Source organism: Epinephelus fuscoguttatus, linkage group LG16 (genome assembly GCF_011397635.1).
Source record: "Epinephelus fuscoguttatus linkage group LG16, E.fuscoguttatus.final_Chr_v1".
Taxonomy (NCBI): Eukaryota; Metazoa; Chordata; class Actinopteri; order Perciformes; family Serranidae; genus Epinephelus; species Epinephelus fuscoguttatus.
This window is the reverse complement of record NC_064767.1, coordinates 15,406,496-15,430,892: the sequence shown is the minus strand read 5'-3', so window position 1 is coordinate 15,430,892 and position 24,397 is coordinate 15,406,496. Positions and strand designations below refer to the sequence as shown.

General features: G+C 40.0%; 1 protein-coding gene across 2 annotated transcripts in view; it reads left to right on the top strand.

Moving 5' to 3' along the window:
- The window catches only part of LOC125903086 (regulator of G-protein signaling 7), a 78,616-nt gene that overhangs the window by 36,573 nt on the left and 17,646 nt on the right, over positions 1–24,397 (top strand). For both annotated transcript variants that reach the window (XM_049599754.1, XM_049599753.1), the window contains exons 3-4: positions 7,155–7,251; positions 12,934–12,984. In XM_049599754.1, coding sequence (XP_049455711.1) covers positions 7,155–7,251; positions 12,934–12,984 — 148 coding nt within the window. The remainder of the gene's footprint in view (positions 1–7,154; positions 7,252–12,933; positions 12,985–24,397) is intronic.

Genomic DNA, 24,397 nt, shown 5'->3' with positions numbered 1-24,397 from the left:
AGGAAAAATACCTGAAACTGTCCCAAACAAAGATAAGTATTTATTAAAGATACTTTTGGCAAGAAGCAGGAAAGCTATAACTCGCAAATGGTTGCAAGTTGACCCCCCAACATTGGCCGAATGGCTGGGGATTATAAATGAAATATAGGCCTGCTGTATGGAAAGACTCACTTTGATTTAAAACTTGAGATGGAAACATTTACAAAATACTGAGAGAAATGGATTTTTTTTGAAAAGGTGTGACACGGTATGCCTGGATATAAGTGAAAAATGTACTAGCATTTGACCTTGTAACACTCATGATGACCCCATGTTCGTTGTTTCTTAAATAAAAAAAGAGGTACAACAAAACCTGATTGATTGATGCATTTTTAAACCAGCACATTCTGTATTCAGAATGGAGTCTGGGGGCATTGACAAGAGCATGTTGGGGAACTCAAGCCATTAACGCTTCCACATCGGAAATGGCTGTCTGCAGCAAGGTAAAGTGGTGAAAATATTTTCAATTTAGTGTACACTTAAACAGCTATTGACTTTTTAGGTGGCTAAAATACATTTTGTTGCCATTCCCATCCACAGCAATACATTTTCCACTTCCATGGTGGTACTCCTGCTGCTTCTCCAAACTGGGCGCATGCCAACTGCCACCTACTGTATGTAATACACTGACTACGGATAAGTACGTCATGCAACCCCATTTCAAAAGATCCAAACTATGAATGAATGTGTTTATCTTGAGCAAAAAATAAAAACAAAACATCAACAGGCATGCTCTAAAAGGAGTAGGAAGAAGCGTACACTTATATGTTCCCATCCTCTTCTCAGTATTCATGTCTCATTTAAAAAGTAAATTGTCAACAACTATCCCAAATGTATTTACAACCATTGATATAGATACATAAACAACAGTCTTAGACATTAAATATACAAACCTCAGATAAATAAATAAAGCATCCCATCAGCATCACCCCTCTTCGTCTGCTTACCTCCTAAATATTCTGCCCGTACATCTTTTTTAAGTGCTCTATAGCTGTGCTTCCCTTTAACTCCTCATCTAACCCATCCCACAAATCCACCCCACACACTGAAACACACATAGTTTTCAAGGTTGTACGAACACAGTGTTTTTTTTTTTTTAGATTAAATTATCTTTAATTATATACACCCTCCCTGTCAGAGAACATTACCCAGAAGTAGATTATTTCTTGCTTTGTGCACCATTTGTACTGTTTTAAATTCAACCAAGTCCCTGAATTTCAATGCATATGACCTTAAAAACAGTGTGTTCGTGTGCTCCCTATAGCCAACGTTATGTACAATTCTAATGGCTTTTTTATGATATGTGTAATGTATATAAATTGCGTGTAAAGGTGTCACCCCAGACCTCCACACAGTAATTAAGACGCGGTATATAGTGATTAATGTGCCAGCTTGTTTCTTGATTACTTTCCCTTTAAAACATTGATCCGCATAGACGTTACCGCAGTTAACTTAACATTTCAGCCTTACACAACCGTCACCAAGGCAGCCAAACAACCTCTATTCAAGCCTCCTTTCTGTCTTGCTGGGGTAACTGATAAAGGTCACTTCCAAATGAGCTATCTGAGGACACACAATAAATTTGGTGAAACTTCCTCCTAAAAACCTCCCACCTTTGTGATGTGCTCAAGATAGAACCTTTCTAAAATCCTTTTATCGGCTCGCTTTTCTTGGACACAGCTCATCAAATAAGGGACTTGTGGTGCACTTAACAACGGCTAAAAAGAAAACTAAGAGGCCAGCATTGATTTACAAACGCGGTTTGAATTTCTTTCTCTTTTTTTATTTTTTTTTTTTGCTCCAAATGGTGCTTCAGAACATTCTGATTGCACCCTGAGTGCCCTCAGTGATAGTCTTTGAAGTGCTTGGAGCCGTGTGCTGAAGCTCAGTGTGTGCTTATATCCGGAGCTTTTGTTAGTCACTTCATATGTACTGAGTCCTGTGCCATCATTATTCAATGATTCACACTGTGCAGCCAAAACACTCACTCTTATCTGTTAAGAGGCTGCAGAGACGCAGTCAGACAGCTCTGGGTGGGTGGATGGGTGGGGGACAGAGTGAGAGAAAGAGACACTCTTGCTGTCTCTCTCCCTCTCTCTGGAGGGAAACGACTTTCCTCTCTTCCTCACAACATGAAGCCAGAGAGCATCCTGACTTCAAGAGCTTTAGATCCTGAATATTCACGCTGGTGGCATTTTACCATGTGTAGGCGGTGAGGGTTTGCAGAGATAGGAGAGAGGGTGTGAAGTATTGATCACTGGTGCTGTTGTCCTTATATGCTCTGTGTCTCACAGTGCCAGCTAACTCTCACAGAAAGGCAGAGTCACATAAATACAGAGGCAGGGTTGGCGTTATAAGGCGCGCTTATTCTACTGGGGAATGAGATGAACACAATTAGGATGAATTAAGAGGGATATGTTTAAAACAGCAAAGGGATGATGCATGCGACGCATAAAAGGAGGCCACATGAATACTATTAATTTTTGTTTTCCTGTGCGTCAGATTTAGGTGCTACAGCTTAACAAGCCTGAATTATATAACGATGCATTTACACAGGACTGGTTTTTGGTTTGATTTTAGCACGGCTGAGTGTCTTACTGATATTCAAAGCACATCTTCATTTTTAGAATCACACCTTCTTCTCTAACTTTAACTGGTGTTAGTTGAGGAACACCAAAGAAAAATCTCACTGTCTGATACTTAAACTGTTAGATGTCAACATTTTCTGAAGTTCAACAGCTTCAGTTGTCCCGTGATCAAATATAGTAAGTCTCTTTGAGATTCACTCTTTTCCTACAACCTGCTTTGTCTCACTTTAATTCACTCAGCGACTTCTTACATATCCCTGAATGACTATTAACACAGTAGTCAAAGTCAAATGCTGTTTCTCAAACTGTATACTTCCAATATACACCAATGGTTCCTAAGGCACACCAAAGGGCAAGCCAAAGTCTCAAGACACATCTGCATTAATCTCTGTGCACAATAGCTTCTTTAAAGTGTGTTATCACTCTTATCATGACATAATACAATAACAATAAGTAAAAAGAAGACAGGTAGCTTTCGTGTTACCGTCTACTTACAATTTTTTTTATCTCCTTTCTGTCGGCGGTAGGTCGTCTTGGCTGGTGCTTTGTTGTAATTTGCTCGGTACAATCAAGCGATCCATTTTCCCACTCACGGCCTTCTCCTTTTAAACGTGGTCATTTCTCACACTGGCTGCCAGTCAGGGCTTTTGATGTGTCACACACTTATACCTGCCACACGCAAACGGCGACAAATAGGTTTCACATGAAGGTTTTTTAAATTGAATTCAATTAAAGTACATTTCTTAGCAAGAGTTTGATAGCAGGAGAGCTGATACAGTCAATTAAAAATTAATTTTTGAATAGGCCTTATTGAATATTGCAATAATAGGCTAGTGTGTGGTTATCATGCAATCCCATGGCATACCTGGATTGGCATCATGGCACACACCATTTGAGAGCTACTGGTATACACTATGTACTTGCTTGCGTAGCGCGGAAATTGTGACAGGGTAGTGTTGTCTCAAATGAAATATGGCCGGTGCACACTTAACGTAAATGACGACTGGAGGATTTGATAGCTTTTCTATCTTTGCCTGGCGAAATGCAACCTGGCGGAGCATCAACACAACATCTGATGAAAGATTGTCACTCTCAAAAATATATGGCTGCTAAATCTGCTTGTTTGCTCACTTGACTTCTTCTGTATCTATTTATTTGTTCTATTAAAAATGAAAATTTCATCTGCTATTTTAGCATCTGAGCACAAATCTAATACTAAAATCTCATACAGTGAAGACAACAATTTAACATGCATCAACACCCAAGGTAACTTACTCCCACAGATCATATAACTTACGCCACCACACATGTAACGTCAATGCCTGATGATATAATGTGCCGCTGTGAACTAACTAGCAAGCTAAAATTAACATTAATGTTATCGTTTGCTCTACCAAATTGCAACAGAATTAACACAATAAACAAAACTGATCATTATCCAACAACAGTATAGCGATAGTGAAACATACACATGTATATTTGTACAATGCTTTAGAGTTCACTGCGTAGTCAGTCCTTTTCCCTACGCAGGCAATACGGCGATCAGTGACTCAACTTTTTGATGTTATGAGCACACCCTCTGGGTTCTCTAGTGTACTGCATTTTGCCATACTTCTCAGTGTGAACCCACTTATGCACTTAAAATATAAAGTATAAGTACACAAGTACCCAACATGAAACACAGCATATGTTTATAGCAATGTCTCTTGGTTTAAATGAAACCTATCTTTGTTGCTGCAGTGCATTGTGGTCTATTAAGACTCCTGCTGGTGAAGGAATTGTAACATTGGTGTTACATTGGTATCAGTAGGGACCATCCAGACATCAGTTATGTGTGGGAATAAGAAAAATCCTCCAATAAACAACAGAATGGAAGCAGAGATTCAAGGAGGATAGCCAGAAGCAGTTAGGATTGATTTTTTTCACCGAGGTCTTGATATTTGTGGGAGAAATTTAAGTTGTTTTCAGAACTCTAATTTTATAGTGCCATAAGCGCCCACCTGATTCACACTGCTGAACCTCCAAGGAAAGATTTTGTAGAGGCAGATCTACTGACCTGCCTCATGCACTACATCTGTGGGAGAAAGAGATTACCAAAACAGACTGAAATAATCTGAAAATGTGTATTTTTGATGTTTTTTTCCCCTCTTTCTTTTCATTTCTCCCTCTCTCAGTCTTGCTGGGCCTCCATTGTCCTCCAGCAGCTCTTTAGTTACAGTATTTGCCTGTGCTCCATCATTGTCAATTAGGCTCCAATCCCTAACTGGGATGATTTGTAGCTCCAGGGTATTTGACTAGCTACAAGCTTTCATTATAACACAAAGCTACAGTACTAGCTCATGAACTGCCAAACCCAAGTCATCACAGATTTACATATCAAACCCAGCTTTTTCATCAGAAGTGTTCCTCTCTCAACAAAACAGCTACAGAAATTATTTTTTAACCACACAAAACAAATAGAACAAATTGTGTTACCTTTCACAGATGAGCTTTGCTGATAAGTCGTGTGTGTTGCAAAAAGATGGCGAGGCAACAATACTTAGAGGGATGATCCATGAGGTCAGACCTGTGAGAACAACATAACACTTCAGTCCAGTGCATAGTCATAGTCACAACTTAATGTACAGAAACACTAAGTTACAATTGTTTATACTAATATATGTAATAAAATGGAAACATTTTAAACCAAAAATGCCATTACATCAATAAATAACATTACAAAACATGAAAAATGGCACTAGAATTGGTGATAATAACGCAAAATAAGCATATAAGCACTGTAGTATTTGACAACAGAAAAAAAGCCTTGTTTTAGATTTCATCAAATTTTAATCTGTGTTGATCTGTGCTCATTATTTGACATGTTTGAGCAGATGATTCATGGAGAAAATTGAGCTGCAATTAGGAATTCAGTTCTTGAGTAGTTCTGCTCTTACTATATCTCATTAAAGGTTCCTGTGTTATCTTGGATCTCCTCGACCCCCCATCATTTGGTGTTCCCCAGGGATCTATCTTGGGTTCCCTGTTTTTTTCACTTTACATGTTGTCTTTGGGGTATCATTTTTTGAACAAATAGCAATTTCATACAAAAGATAGTCAAGATAGCTAAATCTTCTTCTCAAAGCCAGTGAAAATGGTTCCTTTGTCTTAAAGCATGTGTTGGATGTTTAGTGATGGATGTCACACAATTTTCTGCACCTCAATCAATCTGAATGAATTCTAAGAAGCTTTTATTTCCATCAGCATGTTCCAAATAAATCCTGGCAGCTTGTCCACTATTGTCAAGTATGCCACCTGTAATTTGGGCATGCTTTTTAATTCCTTTTTATATACACAGGGGTTGTCTAATTGAGCAACACAGCCAGAATACAAGTGTTTTTTACAGTTTGGAAATAATAATCCATCATGGCTAAAATTTTTGTACTGGACTCAGTCAGAAAACTGAATTTCTTTGATTCAAATATTTAGAAATCACACTGTAATCAATTAAACCTGAGACGTCATGCCCATGCCTGCCTTTTTTTAGAGTAATCTTTCAGTAATAATTCTATCATCAACTGGTTGCGGTATTTGTCTGTTAGAAATCAAACCTCAACAGAATCAATACAACTGAAAAAACACAGGAAATTGACCATCCCCCGTGAATACCTCTTAGTACAGAAAATCTTTTGCAGGTGGAGGGATATGAAGCAACACATTCTGCATGTTTGTCAAGGTGCACCTGTTTGTGTAGTAAATATTGATGTGTTGCCAGGTCGTTGAACTCTGTGTATATATTTTCCATGTGGATATTTTTACACCAAGGGGGGAGTTTGGGGAGATCTTTTGGCCCCTGATCTGACTGACGTATCCGGGCCATGCTCTACTCTCTGCTTTGCTCCCTTCTGTGTGTTCTTGGAAACATCGTCAGCCTTGTGTTGCCCGGCCAGGCCCTTGAGACAACTCCCAGTACATTTCTGTCTCAGAGGCGTGCGCGAATGTTTGCTTGTTGTCATGTGTGTCTATTTGCCTGTGCATGTCATCCCTCTGTGCGGCTTTCGGTTCAACTGTGTGACTCAGTCAACGCTGAAGACAAAACATTTGTGTCTTTTGAGTGACGTTATGAATTTTTCTTCTCCGCTCTGCAAAGTTTGGAAGTGTGGCTGTTTCGGGACATAAACATACTGTGATGGATCATGACAAGAAACTTCATTGCTCGACTGCCAAATTGCCAAAATTCAATAGCAGTTGCAGAATTCAATAAGTGCAGCTTTACTGGAGGTTTTTATGCGACAAATGACACAAATCAGAGAGATTTGTCAGAGGAGAGGCAGAAATCTGATGGCAGTGATTGTTAGTCACCAACTTCCTCGTCTCACTCTCTGTCCCCTGGAGTCATGATTGAACCATACTGGAACCTGTTCTGTTTACCTCTCTCTGTCTTACTCATGCACAACCTCCACTTACTAATGCAAGTTGATGAAAAAACTCTCTTGTTCTCTCTCCCTCCTCCACACTGCTCTCCCCCTCTGTCCCTGTGTTGTCCAGATGGAGGAAGTAATAGCACGCATGCAGGACGAGAAAAATGGCATCCCCATCCGAACAGTGAAAAGTTTTCTAACCAAGATCCCCAGTGTTTTTTCAGGTAAGGCTTTTATCTCTCTGCTCTGTTGCGCTCTTCTCCTCTCCTCCCTCCTCTTCCTCTCCTCCACTTGGCTCCCGCCCACTAAGCACCCGACTAGTACTTCTCTGTTCTGGCCAAACAAAACACTGAAAGTATTTAGAGAGTGTCCGTTTTGCATTTCACACCAGCAGTGCCAGAATGTCAAGAGGATCATATTGGATTTTCGAGCTGCGCAACCTAATAGATAAGAATCCATGCTGGAGTGATACTCCATAAGAGATTATTCAAGTTCAACACTACATTGAAAAACTAAGAGGAGTGAGGCCTTCATCACTGTCGTGCATTATATGCTTTAATATAGACTTACAGTAGAAAACCTACAGTATGACAGTAACAAATTAAAGGTCCAGTGTGTGGGATTTAGGGGCATCTCTTGGCAGAAATGGTACATAATATTCATAACTTTGTTTCCTCTAGTCTATAATTATATGAAAATAAGAATCCCCGAGTTTATTTCTATGTAAGATGCAGGTCCCCTTCCACGGAGTCCACCATGTTGTTTCTACAGTAGCCCACATTATTCATACCAGTGGTTCTAGACAGGGCTATTTGCATTTTGGCATCAGCCACTGTTGTTCTCCTACATGCTTGGCTCACAGAAGAAGTTTCAGCTCTGCAACCTGACTGCTAGACTGGGACGGGAATCTCCGGGCACCTCACGATTCCATTGTAATTCAGAGGACAACGATTCATATTTCTATACATGATTTTTTTTTTCTCACTGTGTGACTTGATACTTAAAACCTAGCACACTGTATTTGTAGTGATCCAAACTTAAATTAGCAGATGAATTAACTTGCACACAATGTGGCTTTACCCTTTAACCTCATAACCAAAATGCTTCCATACCCAGTGTTTTAAACCAGGGAGTGCCAGTCAGAGTGTCCATCTGCGGCTGCACACACTAATCTTCTGTGGGATATTTGTGTATGCATTTCACAAACTGTTAAATAATAAATGGTTAGCAGCCTTTTTTATTTCAAAAGTTAACTCAATTAATTAATAAATTAAATTATGAAAGCATCTTACGGTTTCCTGCCTGCTTAACAATAACAAAATAAGGGGGAGGCGGCATGCTCCGCTGGGTTGTTTTAACATCTCCAGTAATGGAGAACAGCACCTCTGCTGCACCCTTAGCTCCAGGAAAAGCCAAGATACTGAGCGCAGGGGTGTAAATAGCGACAGTGCAGGCAGTGCAGTTGCACTGGGGCCCGTGGGGTGGAGGGACCCAATTGCCAACAGGAAATATGCCTGAGTTTGAATTTGAATTTTATTAGCACACAAGAAGTGATAAAAAAACAAGTATATCATCAGCTGCTCATTTACAGCTTTTGCCACGATATCTCAAAAAGGTTAAAGTCCCCCTCCACTCAAACATGATTTTTGCTACTTCACTTGGATGTTTGACATTAACTGTGCCAAATGATTTTCAGTTTGACACTTGAAGGCGAAAACTCTGGGATGTCAAATCTATTCTAATACAAATAGTATTTTTCTCTTAAACATGAGAATATAACAGACAGAACAAGCAGTTTTAATAATTATGAATGAAACAGACACATACACATAACACATAAACTGTTCAAAGAACTCACGTTAAATAAAACTGGTGTCATTTTTTTGCCCTCAAAAAGGCAAACCCACCTCCATGGTTTTCTTTAACAAAAGCTATAAAAAAAAAAAGTTAAAAGAATAATTTCCTATTTTCTTTTGTAGTTTTTGTCATATACAGATACGTAATGATGATTGCTGGGTGATATGTATGTTAATGTCGTCCAGTATCAAGTCTCTGTTCAGTCATGTAACGAGACAATACGATTTACAGCAGCTAGTGTAAGTGCAAAATCTCTCAACACTAACACGCTGTTCAAATCTTCAAGCAGATATAACATAAAAGCGGCAGTAAGAAACAATGTTGGGGGGCATCGGTGGCTTAGTGGGTAGAGTGGGCGCCCCATGTACAGGGCTGTTGCAGCAGTGGCCCGGGTTCGGGTCCGTTTGCTGCATGTCATTCCCCCCTCTCAAAAAATATCTAAAAAAAAAACAAAACAAAACAAAACAAAAAAAAAAGAAAAAAAAAAAAAAAGAAACACTGTTGGTAAAACACATATATGCCAAAAACTCTGTGTGTGTGTTTCATAACAAGTAACTAGGGCACACAAGGGCCCGTTATAATAGTGTTCACTGGGGCCCATCGTTACTACCTAACACCGCTGACTGAGCGGACACTGCAAAAGTGTTTTTGAGGGGAAACAGACTGAGCAGAGACTTTCTTTCTTCTTCACAGAGGTGTTTTAAGTTGGCTAATGCTGCAGTGTGCTGTCAGCCAGTCTAATTTGTTAACATTACTGCTCCGCTCTGTTAAGTTTGTCTCTGGGTGGTGGCCTAAAAAGTATTCACAATATACTTCACATTCACCACGCAAATGCAATTGTATAGACGTTAATTAAAACAAGCTCGGAACCACTGCCTTTTGTGAAGATGAATTTCAAGTTAACTCTAGTTTGCTTGCACTGCAGACTGTCCATGTGCTGCACACACTGCTCTCGTGTTCCGCCTCTTTCGTTCCATCAACATCATGATTTTAAAGGACATTTAGATAATCGATTATTGATATTTGTGAATCGATGCCCAATTGTCCACGTCCACACTACTGAATCGATCATTTCCCCCAGCCCTACTGCTCGATGCCACTGAACCCCACACACTGGACCTTTAAAAGCCTGTATCAGCTCATAAATGTTGGAGCTTTACAGTGCAACAGTATCAAAATCTTGATAAATTATTAAGGATTTATAAAAGTCTACTGATGCATTAATAATCCAATACAGCACTGCTCAGATTTTCCCATAACTGCTTGCTCCTGCCAGCCTCACCACTGGTCACCATCACTGCTAACTAAAAGAGCCACGCTCGGCTTGTCACAACCGGTGACATGTCCAGGTCCTTTCTGACACGGATGAAAGGCTGGCAGCGAGCACCAACATATAGACACAGATAAATTTAAATAGCTAATTTAAGCGTGAGTGACGTTGAAACAACGGCAAATGCTTCAGGCGTATAAAGGGCAGCTGATGCTCAGTTCTTTTTTTGTCGATGGTTTCCTTTTTCATGCCAAGTCTGCTGCGCAGTGTTTGTGTGTTTGTCTTTGTTTAAAACAGCGGGAGGTTGTATTGATTAATGATTTCACATCCAGCCAAGCCACATCAGCCCAGATCCATCTCTGTCCCGTCTTCCGTCAGATATTATACAATCAATTCAGCTGGCAAACAGCTACACTGGCTACGTCTGTGGGAACATGACAGAACTGCAACAGATGGCTTGTATTACCTAACTATAGTACTATACTTAGGGCCTAGACTTCATGCACATGTCATCATCACACGCATTACTATATATTTCTGTCAAAATGCATGCACTAGTTTTTAAGATGGCATCACTGTGGAGCAGAAGCAGTGTCAATGTTCTCAAGTGGATCAGAATTTTTCTCCAAGAGTGTAATGCTCAGACTTCATGCCACCCACACCAAAACACGAGTCCCCTGGCAGTTTCTAAGGCTGCAGCAAGGACACAGTCCCTCTGTAGCTTCCCCTCTGTAAAACTGCCACTTGTGTTCACTGGAGCAGCAGCCAAGCTGTAAGCACAACAGTGGAGGATGTAACCAGCAGCGTGTTTGTGCTCTGCACCACTTTCTGCAGCATGGATTTTTCATAAAATACAAAGATTTTTCCACTTGCCAATTTATTTATTTGTTGCAGTAACAGCACCTGCTCTCAAATGACTGTAGTGCTGACATAAATGCAGTGTCTATGTAGATCCCATCCTCAGTGTAGGTTTCATAATAACACTTCCTTATTTAGCTGGTGAGCCGGGTCAGAAAATGTGTCATTAAATGTCATAAACCTTGTAATTACACAGGGGCTCGTGCTTGTATATGTCAGCCACATATTGTTGGGAGTATAAATAACACACTTGAACTGTTAGGCCCTATAGGTATAGATACTGTATGTGTTGGGTGTCCTTCATTCCTTAAACTGAACAACAGACCTAGGCCTATTGCTTAGAAACAACTCTGCTGCTCTCTCATTAATGCTGAGGAGAGGTCCGTCTTTTTTACAAAATTTGCATGGACCATTTACAGTATATTTCACATTTTCTCCTTTAATTCTCTTCTGCGCACTGAGCCTAGCTTTTTTGAAACAACTTCTGCCTGCATTATTTTTGTCTTCAACTCATTATGGTTCTGCTAATTTGATTTTTAATGCCTCTAAATATTGTTGTTGCTTTCCCTCGTACTTCATTTGTACTTGTGATGCTTGAGTATTAATTCCCAGCTGCACACGTTGCCTTTTGCTGTACTTTTAACTGCAGCAGTTATCCAATATTTGCCATCGCTGGGATCATTCATTTTTGATGCCGTTGCTTATCGCTCTGCATTATTGTCACATTCAGATGCATGCTGGCACCCCCACACACACATGCACAGCCCAATCTATGGGCATGATATTAATCAATTCGGAAAACATCCTTGTTAGAGGATTACCTTACACATCTCATTTAAGCTCTCTCTTAGAAAGTGGGTCAACTTTGATAGTGTGAAAATGGGGTTGTATTAATGATGTTAATCCATGGAAAATCTCATCTGGTTATGGGGGCGCCGAAAAGCAAAGTGGGCGCGGTGAAGACAAAACGCAGACAGACAGAATGATAGTTTGATGGACAGAGAGACAGCCACAGGGACTGACTGTCTCACTGCATGAATTCCCTCATGTCTCCGTTTCACACCTTTTTTTCTGCCTTCTGTGGCTCTCTTCTCCTCAACATACCTTCACCTGTCAGCATGACAGACAGTAATAATAGCTTGGAAAATATATATTTAGCCAAAGTGCCAAAGTCACATGTTGTGGCGGGGTGTGAAAATGCCCGGGGGGCAGAGGATGCTGTTATGTTTTTCTGAGATGTGAAAAATGATTCAGTTGTACTCTCAGATGTAGAGGATGAATTGCAAAATGACACGCAGCATATGAAAAGTTTGATGTTCAAACAAGAACAAGTGATATACAAGTCAACTCCGGACCTTTACTCGAAATAGTTTGATGATTGCATCGTGTTTTTTATAACAAACAGTGTTGTGTCTTGTCTTCTGCTCGGTTTTATTTAAATGCACTTCTCCTCTCCTCTCTCCACGCCGCAGTCTGACCTGTTTACATCTTAGTTTTTATTTGTGACAGTTTGAAATGTCTGATGTGATGCATTGACTTATTAAACCAAACAATTGCAACTGCAGTGTCTGTGCTGTGACTGAGTCAGACAAATTGTGTTGTTACTGTACACAATGGATGCTTCATTATGCCATTCTACCTCTCTGGTCATTTATATTAATGGACTGCAGCCAAAGAGAGATGGCTTGGAGAGGGTGTCAGAGAAGAAAATTTGGTAATGGATGGTCTATTACCCACCCACATGGTGCAAGGCAGAGGAATTGGTATGCACTGTGATGATGAGGGGCGGTGGGCAGGGTTAAGAGTGTCATTGTTTTCCCTTTCATTTGCATCTACATGCAAGAAGATATTTCAGCACACTGTGAATATATTAAATACAGTATGTCAGCGATTCATATTAATGTGCCTTCTCTCATTACAGGTTCTGATATTGTACAGTGGATGATCAAGAACCTGGACATTGAAGATCAAGGTAAAAAGGCTGATCGATAGAGAGTAAGACAGAGGGTGTGTGCGTGGGCGTGAGGAAAAGATGCTGCTGGGTCCAGTTTGCATCCAGGGCTGTCTGCCAGAAAGCTCTTTCTCTGTTAGGTTTAAGGAAAAAATATTGTTCTTTGGCTTAAAATAAAAGATTTCTGCCAGTAAGGGCGTTCTGGCAAAAGGCCTGAAGGCTGAATTCTTCCATTTGCGGCAAAGACACTGCGTGAGGTGAAATGGACAGGTGCGCACAGGTGCCACAATTAGCGTTAAAAATCGCACTCGCGCTCCTTCTCACAGTCATAACTCAAACAAATATCAACACAGAGACATGAGACACATATTTTTAGATTTGAGTTGCTTACACTTTCCGACGACAACCTTATCTCAGATGACTATCCGCAAGCCACAGAAAAAAGACGCTCCTAACAGCCAAGTCCAGAACTCCCTTGAAAAACCTCACATTTTTAAGTTTTCTTCAGCGTAAAAGCCTTTCATTGAGAGCTGTCTGTACACCCATGCATACATTTTAAACAGGAACTGCTAATGGATAATTCGGCATACTTATAATAGGTAGATACAATGTATTTCTGTGTTAGGGGGTGGGGGGAACTCCTCATTTACAAGAATCGCGTCTGTTCTTAATTAATGCTGATGTTGATCTAAATACTAAATTGTAGGCTACCATTATTACAGTTGTTCATGCTGTGTAATTTAAAGCTCGCTGGCGCTGAGAGAAGATGATGATGTATTGTGCAGCTTTTGAAAATTATATGTTTTCATTAGTCTACACTAGAGAGGGGAACACATGCATTTGTGAAATATATGTGGACATATGCATGTATATATATATACACACACACACTAAATACCTAAAGTTGTTTCTTTTTCACCACCTTCAATGCAAGCAAGCAAACAGTTTCCATTTTTCACACCAATCAAAGTTCATCTACTCTTCCATCAGTCAATAATATAAACTCTCTTTATAACATTCTGCCTCTTTTTTGATGCTTCATTATTATATTACTTTGTGTTTCTATGCCATTTGCTCGTATTTATATATTACTTTGTTGGGATTTTTTTCTACCGATGCTTCCTGCTTGCACTTTCCCTTTGCTGCTGTAATGTTGCAAATTTCCCTGCTGTGGGACAAAGAAAGGATCATCTTATCTTATCTTAGATACAGTATAATCTTAATACACATAGGTGGTGTGTGTCGTGGTGTGTCTTCCTCAAGCTTGGGTTCTCAACCAGAGGCCTGGGAGTTTGAGGGTTCTTTGTAGTATCTTAGCAGTTTCTAGGACTGCACTCTTCTGGACAGAGACCTCAGATGTTGTACCTGGAATCTGCTGGAGCCATTCTCCCAGATTTGTGGGTCACAGCTCCAAGTGCTCTGATCACCACTGGCACCACTGTTGCCTTTACTCCGCACATCTTTTCTAGCTCCTCTTTCAGCCCTTGGTATTCTACGAGCTTCTCGTGTTCCTTTTTCCTGATGTTGCTGTGGCTCAGATTGCTACACCTATCGCCACTGCCTTCTTATGTTGTATGTCGATCAATCAGGATGGTTGGTTAGCCATAACCAGTTTGTCAGTCTGGATCTGGAAGTCCCACAGAATCTTAGCTTGGTCATTCTCAACCACCTTCGGAGGTGTCTTCCATTTGGACCTTGGGTCTCAGTGCAGATGTTCCTGTACACTATGTCAGCTACTTGGTTATGGCATCCCATGTCTGCTGCTCCTGTCTGCATCTTACACCCTGCTATCATGTGCTGAACTGTCTCAGGAGTGTCTTTACACAGCCTGTCTGGTGTGGCAGACCCCTGCTTCTACTGATCTATATATGTAGCCTATCCCAGCTGACATTGGGCGAGAGGCTGGGTACGCCCTGGACAGGTTGCCAGAATATCTCAGGTCTAACACATAGAGACAGACAACCATTCACACTCACATTCACACCTAAGGGCACAACCTGAGGTGGGAGTTTTGAAGACTGGGGTGAAGGAGTCCTTCTCTGTGGAGTTTGCATGTTCTCCTCGTGTCAGTGTGGGTTTTCTGCGGGTCTTTGGCTTCTTCCTACCATCCAAACATGCTTATTTGGTGACTCTAAATCACACAACACACACACACACACACACACACACACACACATATATTTAGTGTATAAAAAGTTCACAGTTCTGGATTATTTTTCTTTGATCTGTCTTTTTGTGTCCTTGAGCTACAGCGCACTGCAACTGCAATTCTTCTTCTTATTCCTCGTTTTTCCTGTCTTATTATTCTTATTTCATTCCAGTGTGATAAATTAGGTCCAAACGAGACTGTCTTGAGGGAGTAGTCAGATCACTACCTGAGCCTCTCATTGCACACAGAATGACTCAGAAGTGGGCAGGTTGAGCAGTAATAGGTGTGAAAAATGTAAACCGTTTGCCTGCCTGCATTAAAGATGGTGATAAAAAGCCATTGCTAACAATGAGAAAAAATGTCTCTTCTGAGTTTTAGCTGTTTAGCGTGTACTGTAGGTGTGTGTTTACATGGATAGTGGAGTGTTAATGCGTGTGGGTGCAGCGTCCCAGTGTTCGTCTGCTCTAGTGTGCCTCAGTATTGTGCAGCCAGTTCATAGTTGTGATACTCAGCTGACTCATCAACTCACAACTCCTTTGTGTGTTGTGTCATTTGTATGCAAGGATCTGCCTGTCTTTTTTGTGTCTGCTACTTTGACTTTATGCCAGAGAGGTTTTTACACATGGAAAGCAGTTAGATCTTGATAAAACACCTCTGCAAGGTTTGAGAACAGTTGAACTTTCCAGAGTGGACAGACTGTTCCTGTGTTTTTTCCCTCTCTTTGTTCTTTCATTTGCATAACGTAGTTTGAAACATTTAAATTTACCCAAGAGATTATGCTTTTCCCCACGCCTCAGGCCTCACAGCGCTGAGATTAATAATGTATCTGTATCGTGGCACCTCTGATATGCCAAAACAAACAAACAAAAAAAGAGATAAACCATCAACAACAAAAGAGCTCGTCAGATCACTGCTGCTTAATGTGCTAAACTGGGCCAAGAACATTCATTTTGTTGCTCTGTTTACTGAGGCCTGGCAATAACAGATATGTCATTCCCTCAAGCAAATTTACATTTATAGTGTTACATTTTGTGTCACCTGCAATATTGAAAACATTCCTTCATAATAGCATTTCTGATCAAAACAGTCAAAAGCTGCAATTTTCTAACAGAGAGGAGTCTGAAGCATGTGTCAACAAGCAGATGTTTGCTGTCCTTTAAGACTCTTTTTTTTTAATCAGTGCACTTTTTTTGCAAACAGACACAAAACAAGCTGTCAGTTGCCCTGCGGTGGTGAACAGAGTGTTGTGCAAAACTAAGTGACTTCAGCACAGAACAACTCCTGGCGGGGCTGACAAACACAGCAAAGTGAAATGCAATTAATTTGGCTCACAGCACAATAGCAGCGTGTTTATTATGAAAAGGCAGATGAGCTTATATCAAAGTTGACTGGGGACTGGGAGTTTTTTTTTGCTAAATAAATGCCACAGATAATATACTGACGCACTCCAGATGAACTCATTATCATCCCATTTTGCAATCTCTGTAGTCTCCAATCCTATTTTCATTCAATACTGCATTCGATGAGCCGATGCAAATTTCTGCCTCTGTAAAGTTCTTCTCAAAACTTTTAGATGTCTATTGGCAGGAAGTTCTGCAATCTAACTCTTTGCTGTTTCATTGCAGTTCGGATCGTTATCATTCATTGTGTTTTTAAAGCCAGTTGGTTTATATGGCATGGAAACTACTGGAATTAACTGCTTACCACGTTTAGGATGGCCCAGACGTGATTCATTAGCATGCATTACTGTGCAGTCCAGACAGCGCACAATGGGAAGGGACATATAAAAAAGACATATGTGAATGAGGAGCCATAAGCTGACATGATCTACAACCTAAAGATGGACTGTTTGGAGCAGACGCTGCATATATCTCTTCAGTTATACATCAGGGATCTCAAAAGTGACCTGATCTGCTTTTCTGGAGAAAAGTATGGAGGGGTTTCAACACTTTGAATCAATGTAATTTACTTTTTTTTAGTGACATGAGTATCCCTGATGCATCATGGGTAAACATCCATATTCCAATTTGAAATCATACAAAAAAGACACTTTTTGTAACTTCAGATTTTGTGTCACAATTATCAAATACAGATGTTATCTGCAGTTTCAAAAAAGTAATCTAGTTGATTTCCATCTGTTCATCTGTGGTTGCTGAGCAAGCTCACAAAGGGATGGGGCATATTGAAAAGATATATGTGAATGAGGAGCCATAAGCTGACATGATCTACAACCTTAAGATGGACTGTCTGGTGCAGATGCTGCATATATTTCTTCAGTTATACATCAGGGATCTCAAACGTGACCTGATCTGCTATTGGGATTTTAACACTTTGAATTCATAGCAGCGTGATTCACTTTTTCCAGTGATATGATGAAGGTAAACATCCATAATCCACTTTGAAATCAAACACAAAATACTTTGTAACTTCAGATCTTGTGTCATAATCATAAAACACAGATGTAACTGCAGTTTCAAAACCTATCTAGTTGATTTCTGCCCATACATCTGTGGTTACAGAGCAAACAGGAAGTGCTAGCATCTGTTCAGGTTGACTCTCCACGATACAGAATCACCAAAATGCTTAAAAAAAATAGTGCTCATCACTAGAAAATAATCTATGCTTGAAATATAAAAGGCAGGACAGCACCTTTATCCATGAAATGTGGGCCTGTCCTTTAGTTTTACCTTCCTGGACAGAGATAATCAAAACAATACAAGAGCAGCCAGGTGTGCCTGTTCCTGAATCAGCTCAACTTTGCCTCTTGGGGGACAGGTCATGTCTACCCAAGATCTCCAAACCAGCATTTCCTCTAGCTCTGACAGGCGTTATCTCAGCTGCTAGGGTTATCCTTTGCCACTGAGTTAATGACCAATCTGCTTGACCATCCAGAGTCATATTTGCTTGTCTGGAATCAGTTTTTGTCTTTTATGAACGGACTAAACATGTCATAGGAGCTGGACACTGTACTGAAATAAATTACAATTGTAACATCCAGATGAAAGGAGTGGGCTTTTGCTTCTTTTGCTTTGGCTGTGTCATAGGGACTTTTTTGTTTGTTTGTTTCTAGGCTTCATCTGTAGAATAGGTCACCTGATGATATATGGATTGGTCCTCTGCTGATGGACTTTGGATTCATTGATGTCATGAACACTGCAGAGATGCGTTTTTGTTTAGTCTGTGCTGTTTGTGTTGATGTTTTTAAACTAGAAAAACTTAAATGACAAAAAGATAGTGCTTCGTGTAGCTCACAGCTGTCTGACTATACATTATACTTCCTGTTTACTTCACCCAGTAGGGGTACGGAGTTGGATACCAAAATATCGATTCTACAGATACTATGTTCTGTTGCCAGCATTAGTAGGACTGATGCTATAATATGGATCGGTTTCTCTCTCCTGCATTTACCCATTAGCATTGAAGAGTAAAACTATCTGAGTAAACAACCTTTCACACTTCTAGCGAGTGTTTGCTTCTCTGCTGCTGTTTTGTTGTGTGCACATGCAGCACACCATGGCCCACACCCTGACTAGTATAATACAACACCTAATTGCAGTGATGGCTGAGCAATAAAGGAAAAAAACATGAGAAAGAGAAACTAAAGCTGCAAAAGGAAAAAGGAACAGTAGGAATGCCTCAGCATCCAGACCCCCGAGTTTACTGGCAGAGTCTGTTCAGAGAGGGAGAGGAAATATCCAGGTATACTGTAGTGAAATTAATATTTTATTTAAATGGAATTGCCAGCACTGGTTACATTTTCAAACTTTAATTGGTCGTTATTAGTTGTTGTTAGCAGAATGATTGTTCACCTCATAAACCATGACTCAGTTGGCATCAGATCAGAACCACATCTTTTGGTATCGCCCACACTGTAACACCCAAAGCATGATGGGAACCTGAATGGGAAAAAATCTATTAAGCCCAAGAGACAAACAATAGAAGAAACTTTTTGCTTGACATGATCAATATACCATAAAGCATGACTACAATTACATTACAGTAACAAGGCCATAAGGCTGAGCAAAAACAGCCTCAGGTTCAGAGAGGTTAATGGACAATAGACCTAATCACTCACTAAGTCACTTACAGTGTGAATTAGTTTTGTTGTATTATCATTTTGATTAGGTCAGCAGGGTTGTAAAATCCCAATCAGCTCCAGCATGAGTCCGCAGCCCCTCTGACCTTTGACCTACCTGAAAATAAATCACCTCAGGGGCATCAATAAGATTACGTAAGTGCTTAATAGGGTTCTATGGCACAGTAAAGCTCTCACGTGTACTTCAAGTCTGTCTGTAAAATGAAAATCAAATCCTCTAATTGCCTTCCATACATTTAAAATTGATCTCTAACATTGTGTATAGTGGTTTTCGTCAGCGAATACAAAAGCATATCGACTTCAGTGCAATGAAAACTGCAACATAATCACAAAACATCAATTTATACTTATGCTGCAAAATGTTAAAAGCTGTAAAGTATCCCGATAATTATTAGCCACATATGGTAGTTAGCTGGGTAAATGAGCGAGTGGGACAGGGAAGTGGGGAAACACAGTATGCTCTGCATGCATGTGTGAACATCTGTGCGTGCGTGTGTGTATGAGTGCGTGTGAGAAAGCGTGAATAAATTGAACTGAACTGCAAAGAAGATGAGAAGATAACACCGTCCTTTTTACAGAATATAAAGCATTCCCATGACACAGAGGTAAATTTCTGAGGGTGATAAAATCTCTCCCTCTCAGGATAATGTTTTGTTTGACCGACATGATGTTGGCAAAGAGCCGCAGTCATTGCCTCTCTCTCGTTATGTGTGCGTGTGTGTGCTCGGTACCTGTGTGAGAGCGAGCAGAACTGATAGACGAGTGGATTTCTCGTAGCATCTCGGCTGAAAAAAGAATTTAAAAAATCACTGTTTTGATGTAAATATAATCACAGTCGGGGTAAACACTCAATGGCTATGCTCTCAATACATATATTAACACACACGTAAACAACGCTAGCTTAGTGTATGATAATTGAAATCCCAGTGGGGGGAATTTTGTCGTCAAACAGCAACAATCAAAACATTTAAAATCACTAAACAATGCCAGATAAATAAATTAGTGACATTCACCACAACAGGACATCAATAAAACACTGTGGAGCTGTCAGTGAGCGTGCACCCCGTACGTCATTAAGGGTGTGAACTGCATATGAAAGAGCACCTAAGCTGCTCAGTGGAACACCAGGGAGCAGTAAAATGATCTCAGAGGGAGGACGTCAGGACAGAAACGGTGCATACTGTTCTCTATAATGGTCCTGGTCTTGTCTCTCAGCCTTCTTTAAACCTCCTCCTCATCAGACTCAAGAGTCTCTCTTGTAGTGGAGCACTTCAGATGATCATTTTTTCAGTCTCCTGAGATCACCCCTTTATACACCGCTAACCTGACATACAGATATATAAAAGGTTGTACTGTCACTTCCTTAAAAAGAAGAGTGTGGATTTTTGAAATTGTGTCAGTATTCTTTCTCCAGTCTCCTCAGTAGTTCAGTTGCACGCTAGTATGACTCAATTACCTCTGCTTTAGCTGATTAAAACCAGTGTTTAAACAAGTATTCTTAATTAAAAGTACTGATACAGCAAAGTATTGAAGTCATACATAAAAATGCACAGAAGTATGATCAGCTAAATTTACTTAAGGCATCAAAAATGAAAATATTTGTTTTGCAAATGGCCTCTGTGACTGATATCTTAGAATATATGACGTCACAAGATTGTTAATATGGATGTATTCATGCTTACGTTTTGTTCTGACTAATTGGCCCAATACTGATAGCCGCATGGTGAATGAAGCATTGAAATGTGTTACTGAAGTGCGTACCTTTAACTACCTGCTTCTTCTGTCTTGCTGTAGCTGTAGGTTGCAGAGTGTAGTTTCTTTAGCTCTGTTAGTAATTGTGCAGTACTTATAATCTAACTGTTTTATGTCATTTAGTTGTGTCAGTCTATATTATGCCATTTTGCATTAAGAACCATTATATTTCCTGCAGTCCAATCACAATATGGTCACACACCTGTGTCTGTTTATTACTTGATTGTGTCATGTGACCATTCCCCAAAATGTTAGCTGCTCCCTTGTGGCGTGGCATACTAATACCCCCAAAAATATAAAGGAGTCTTTCAGAAAACAGTAAAAGAGCTGTATATCCTCATATGGGGATGCAGGGTCTCAGGAGGATATCACATTTTGGGTTTACTTGACTGTGTACTTAATGGTAACTGGACCTGCACTTGTACTGCGCCTTTCTAGTCATCACTCAAAGCGCTTTTTACACTACGAGTCACATTCACCCAGTTTACACACACATACCCACACTGGTGGCTGAAACTACCACACAAGATGCCACCTGCTACTCAGTTTTTAACACACTCACACACTGATTAAACAGCCATCAGGAGCAACTTGGGGTTCAGTATCTTGCTCAAGGATGCTTTGGCACGCAGACTAGAGGAGCCAAGGATTGAACTGCTGATCTTCAGCTAATGGACAACCCCCTCTACCTCCTGAGCCACAGCCTCCCCATAGACCTGATGATCTCATTTGTGGAAACTTTTTTGTGCCATCAAGTGGAAGTAGAGCACAATATACTAATCCATGTAAAAAAAAAAAAAAAAAAAAATTGGTGGCTATCTCTGCCAAGTCAGTCTGCAGTCAATCCTGCCACAAAAGTGGACAAGGTCCGAAACCTGATCACATTTTATGGTTGAAACTCATTTATTCATAATCAGTAATGTTTGTAGTTTGATATGGCAACAAGTTTGACCATTTTTAGAAACGGTAACAAGCTAAGACACTGTTAATGAGGAAGTACTCGTTTAAGGACATCAGGACTTTATTATTGTTTCGTTTGAAGACATTGGGACTTGATTGTTGTTGAAGTTATATAGTGTTTTTATACTCACTGGGTCCTACTGATCCCAAATAGCTAGGAGAAAGTAAAAGTGTATACTAAACAAAAGTTGGGATATCAAGAGGATATTTTGCTGGAGAAAGGTAGTTGATTATTAAGTCTCACCCTCATGTTGTCAAATACCAACACTCACCAACCAAAACCAAGCAGGGCTGGTGTTTTGGTCCAGATATCAACCCAAGGCATCAGTATTTGACGAACCACACGAGACTCAACAATCAACTGTCTTCCCCCAGAATTATATACAGCACTTTTAAGGAGCGTTTCATGGTGTAGCAGATTGAGGCTGAGCTGGTTATAACTACTTGAGACACAGATGGGGTTGGGCCCTATTATTCCCATGATTAATTTGAGGGGTTGTGAGATGGTGAGTTAATTTTGCATTGTTATTTCGGGATTTTCTTGAAACTTTGCTTTTTTCTCTTTTAAATATTGGATCGTTTTACCTCATTGGGCTTCAAACAACTATTTAAATGGAGCCGTCTAAGAAGTTTAGAGAGGAAAAATCATTCTTTGATGGAACTGTGATTAACTCAGCGTGGGGAGGCACACAGTTATTTTTTTGTGAGGGGTCATAAACCAGAAACACTGGAAAACATTGGTTAAATCTTTAACAATTCATTGAATCTAATTAGCTTATTATGTCTTTTGATTGCAAAATCTTAAACTGAACTGTAACTAGAAATAAGCCAATGAACTAACAAAGGAATATTTGCCTGTAAAATGCATTGGAGTAGAAGCATAAGGTAACATAAAATGAAAATAATCAAGTACAAAAATTACGCTTAAGTAAAATACTTGAGTTCTTTCTATCACTGTTTAAAACAAAGCATCTTCATCACCTCAACATTTTCAAACGGAGCATACGGTGCAAATAATAACTATCAAAATATAACTACAAATGCGGCATCTCTTCCGTTGTCTTTAGATAAAGCTCAGCTGGAAGAGTACTCCCACACTCCACTTGGCAGGGCTCCAAACTGCTGGGTATTTGGCACAGAGCTGGTAATATGATGAAATCAAAGGGTGTTTTCCCCCTGGACTCCGAGGCCGGCCTGTCTTGACAACTTGACTAATTCCAGTCCAAGGTTTAGTCAGCTATAAAGCTTATAGAAAAGCCTGCAATACGTTAAATGGAAGCCAGAAGCTCCCTTGCCACCAGGAATTGATCTTTATAGACTCTTACTAGACAAGCAACAACAAAACTATCTTGGTAAATGTTTTATTTATCCCACGTAAAACCCTCCATCACAGTAGGCTAATTTGCAGTTATTCTTTTGGGTCAATCATACTGTATACTTTGTATATGCAAAAAGAAATTCAATCTTTGTACTTGCTGCTCAGCTTTATCTAATATTATGACTCTGCCTTTGATGGTTTCCTAAATTTGAAATTAGCAAAATAACAGGCTTTGCATGCAGTGCGGTGTCAGGATTGATTTGGAGATCTAGAGCAATCAGTTGCTGTGATGACATTCAAAACTCTGTCTTAAAATGGAATCAGAAAAAACCTTCAGCTTCACTTAGATGAAAGCAGAGCGACTGAGCAAACAGGTGACAAAGACGTTCCGTGCAAAATGAGAGTGAAGCAGCCCCGTGGTTAAAGAACAGGAGATTGTCCCACATGTCATCTTTCATACTTTGCTGTCTTTACTCTCATCTGACATTCATCCCGTCTGTGATAACAATCCAGTGAATTAACATTTTGAAAAGATAATAAGTAAAAAGAGTGATTGGATTTTAGCCTTATTGAATTACCCTGGATTGCGTGGACGGATACAAAAGACATACACAAGCCTAGTCCATCCCTGCAGATCTGCGACAGAACTGACTTCCTTCTTCTGACTTAACACAACAAAATGTAATATACAGTAAATCATATATATATATATATATATATACACGTGGGACAATCTAGCTGTTAGAAACTGTGCAGTGAATAAGGAGGAAGGGGTGTGTTGATAAGTAAACAGGTCTAAATAACTTATGAGTCATAATTTATTAATGAATGGAGCACAGTCACACACACGCACATGCATACACATCAACATCCTGACCTCTCAAAGCTGCGACAGTCACCTCAGTGCTAAAGGAAAAGCCAATCTATATTTATCTCACACACATACACCCTGTGCTTGTGAATATGGATGTGTGTTTGTGTGTTTGAGAGCGAAGGAGTAGAGATGTGCATATTTTATAAATGCATACAGTAAGCTTCTGTTAGAGCAGTCATAACTCTGCCTATTTAAACTATGTCAAGCATTTCAACCTCTCTATCTGTCGGCTTATTAGTGTGTTAAGATCACAGTTTACTGCCAGCGTCCCCTGGGCTTTACACC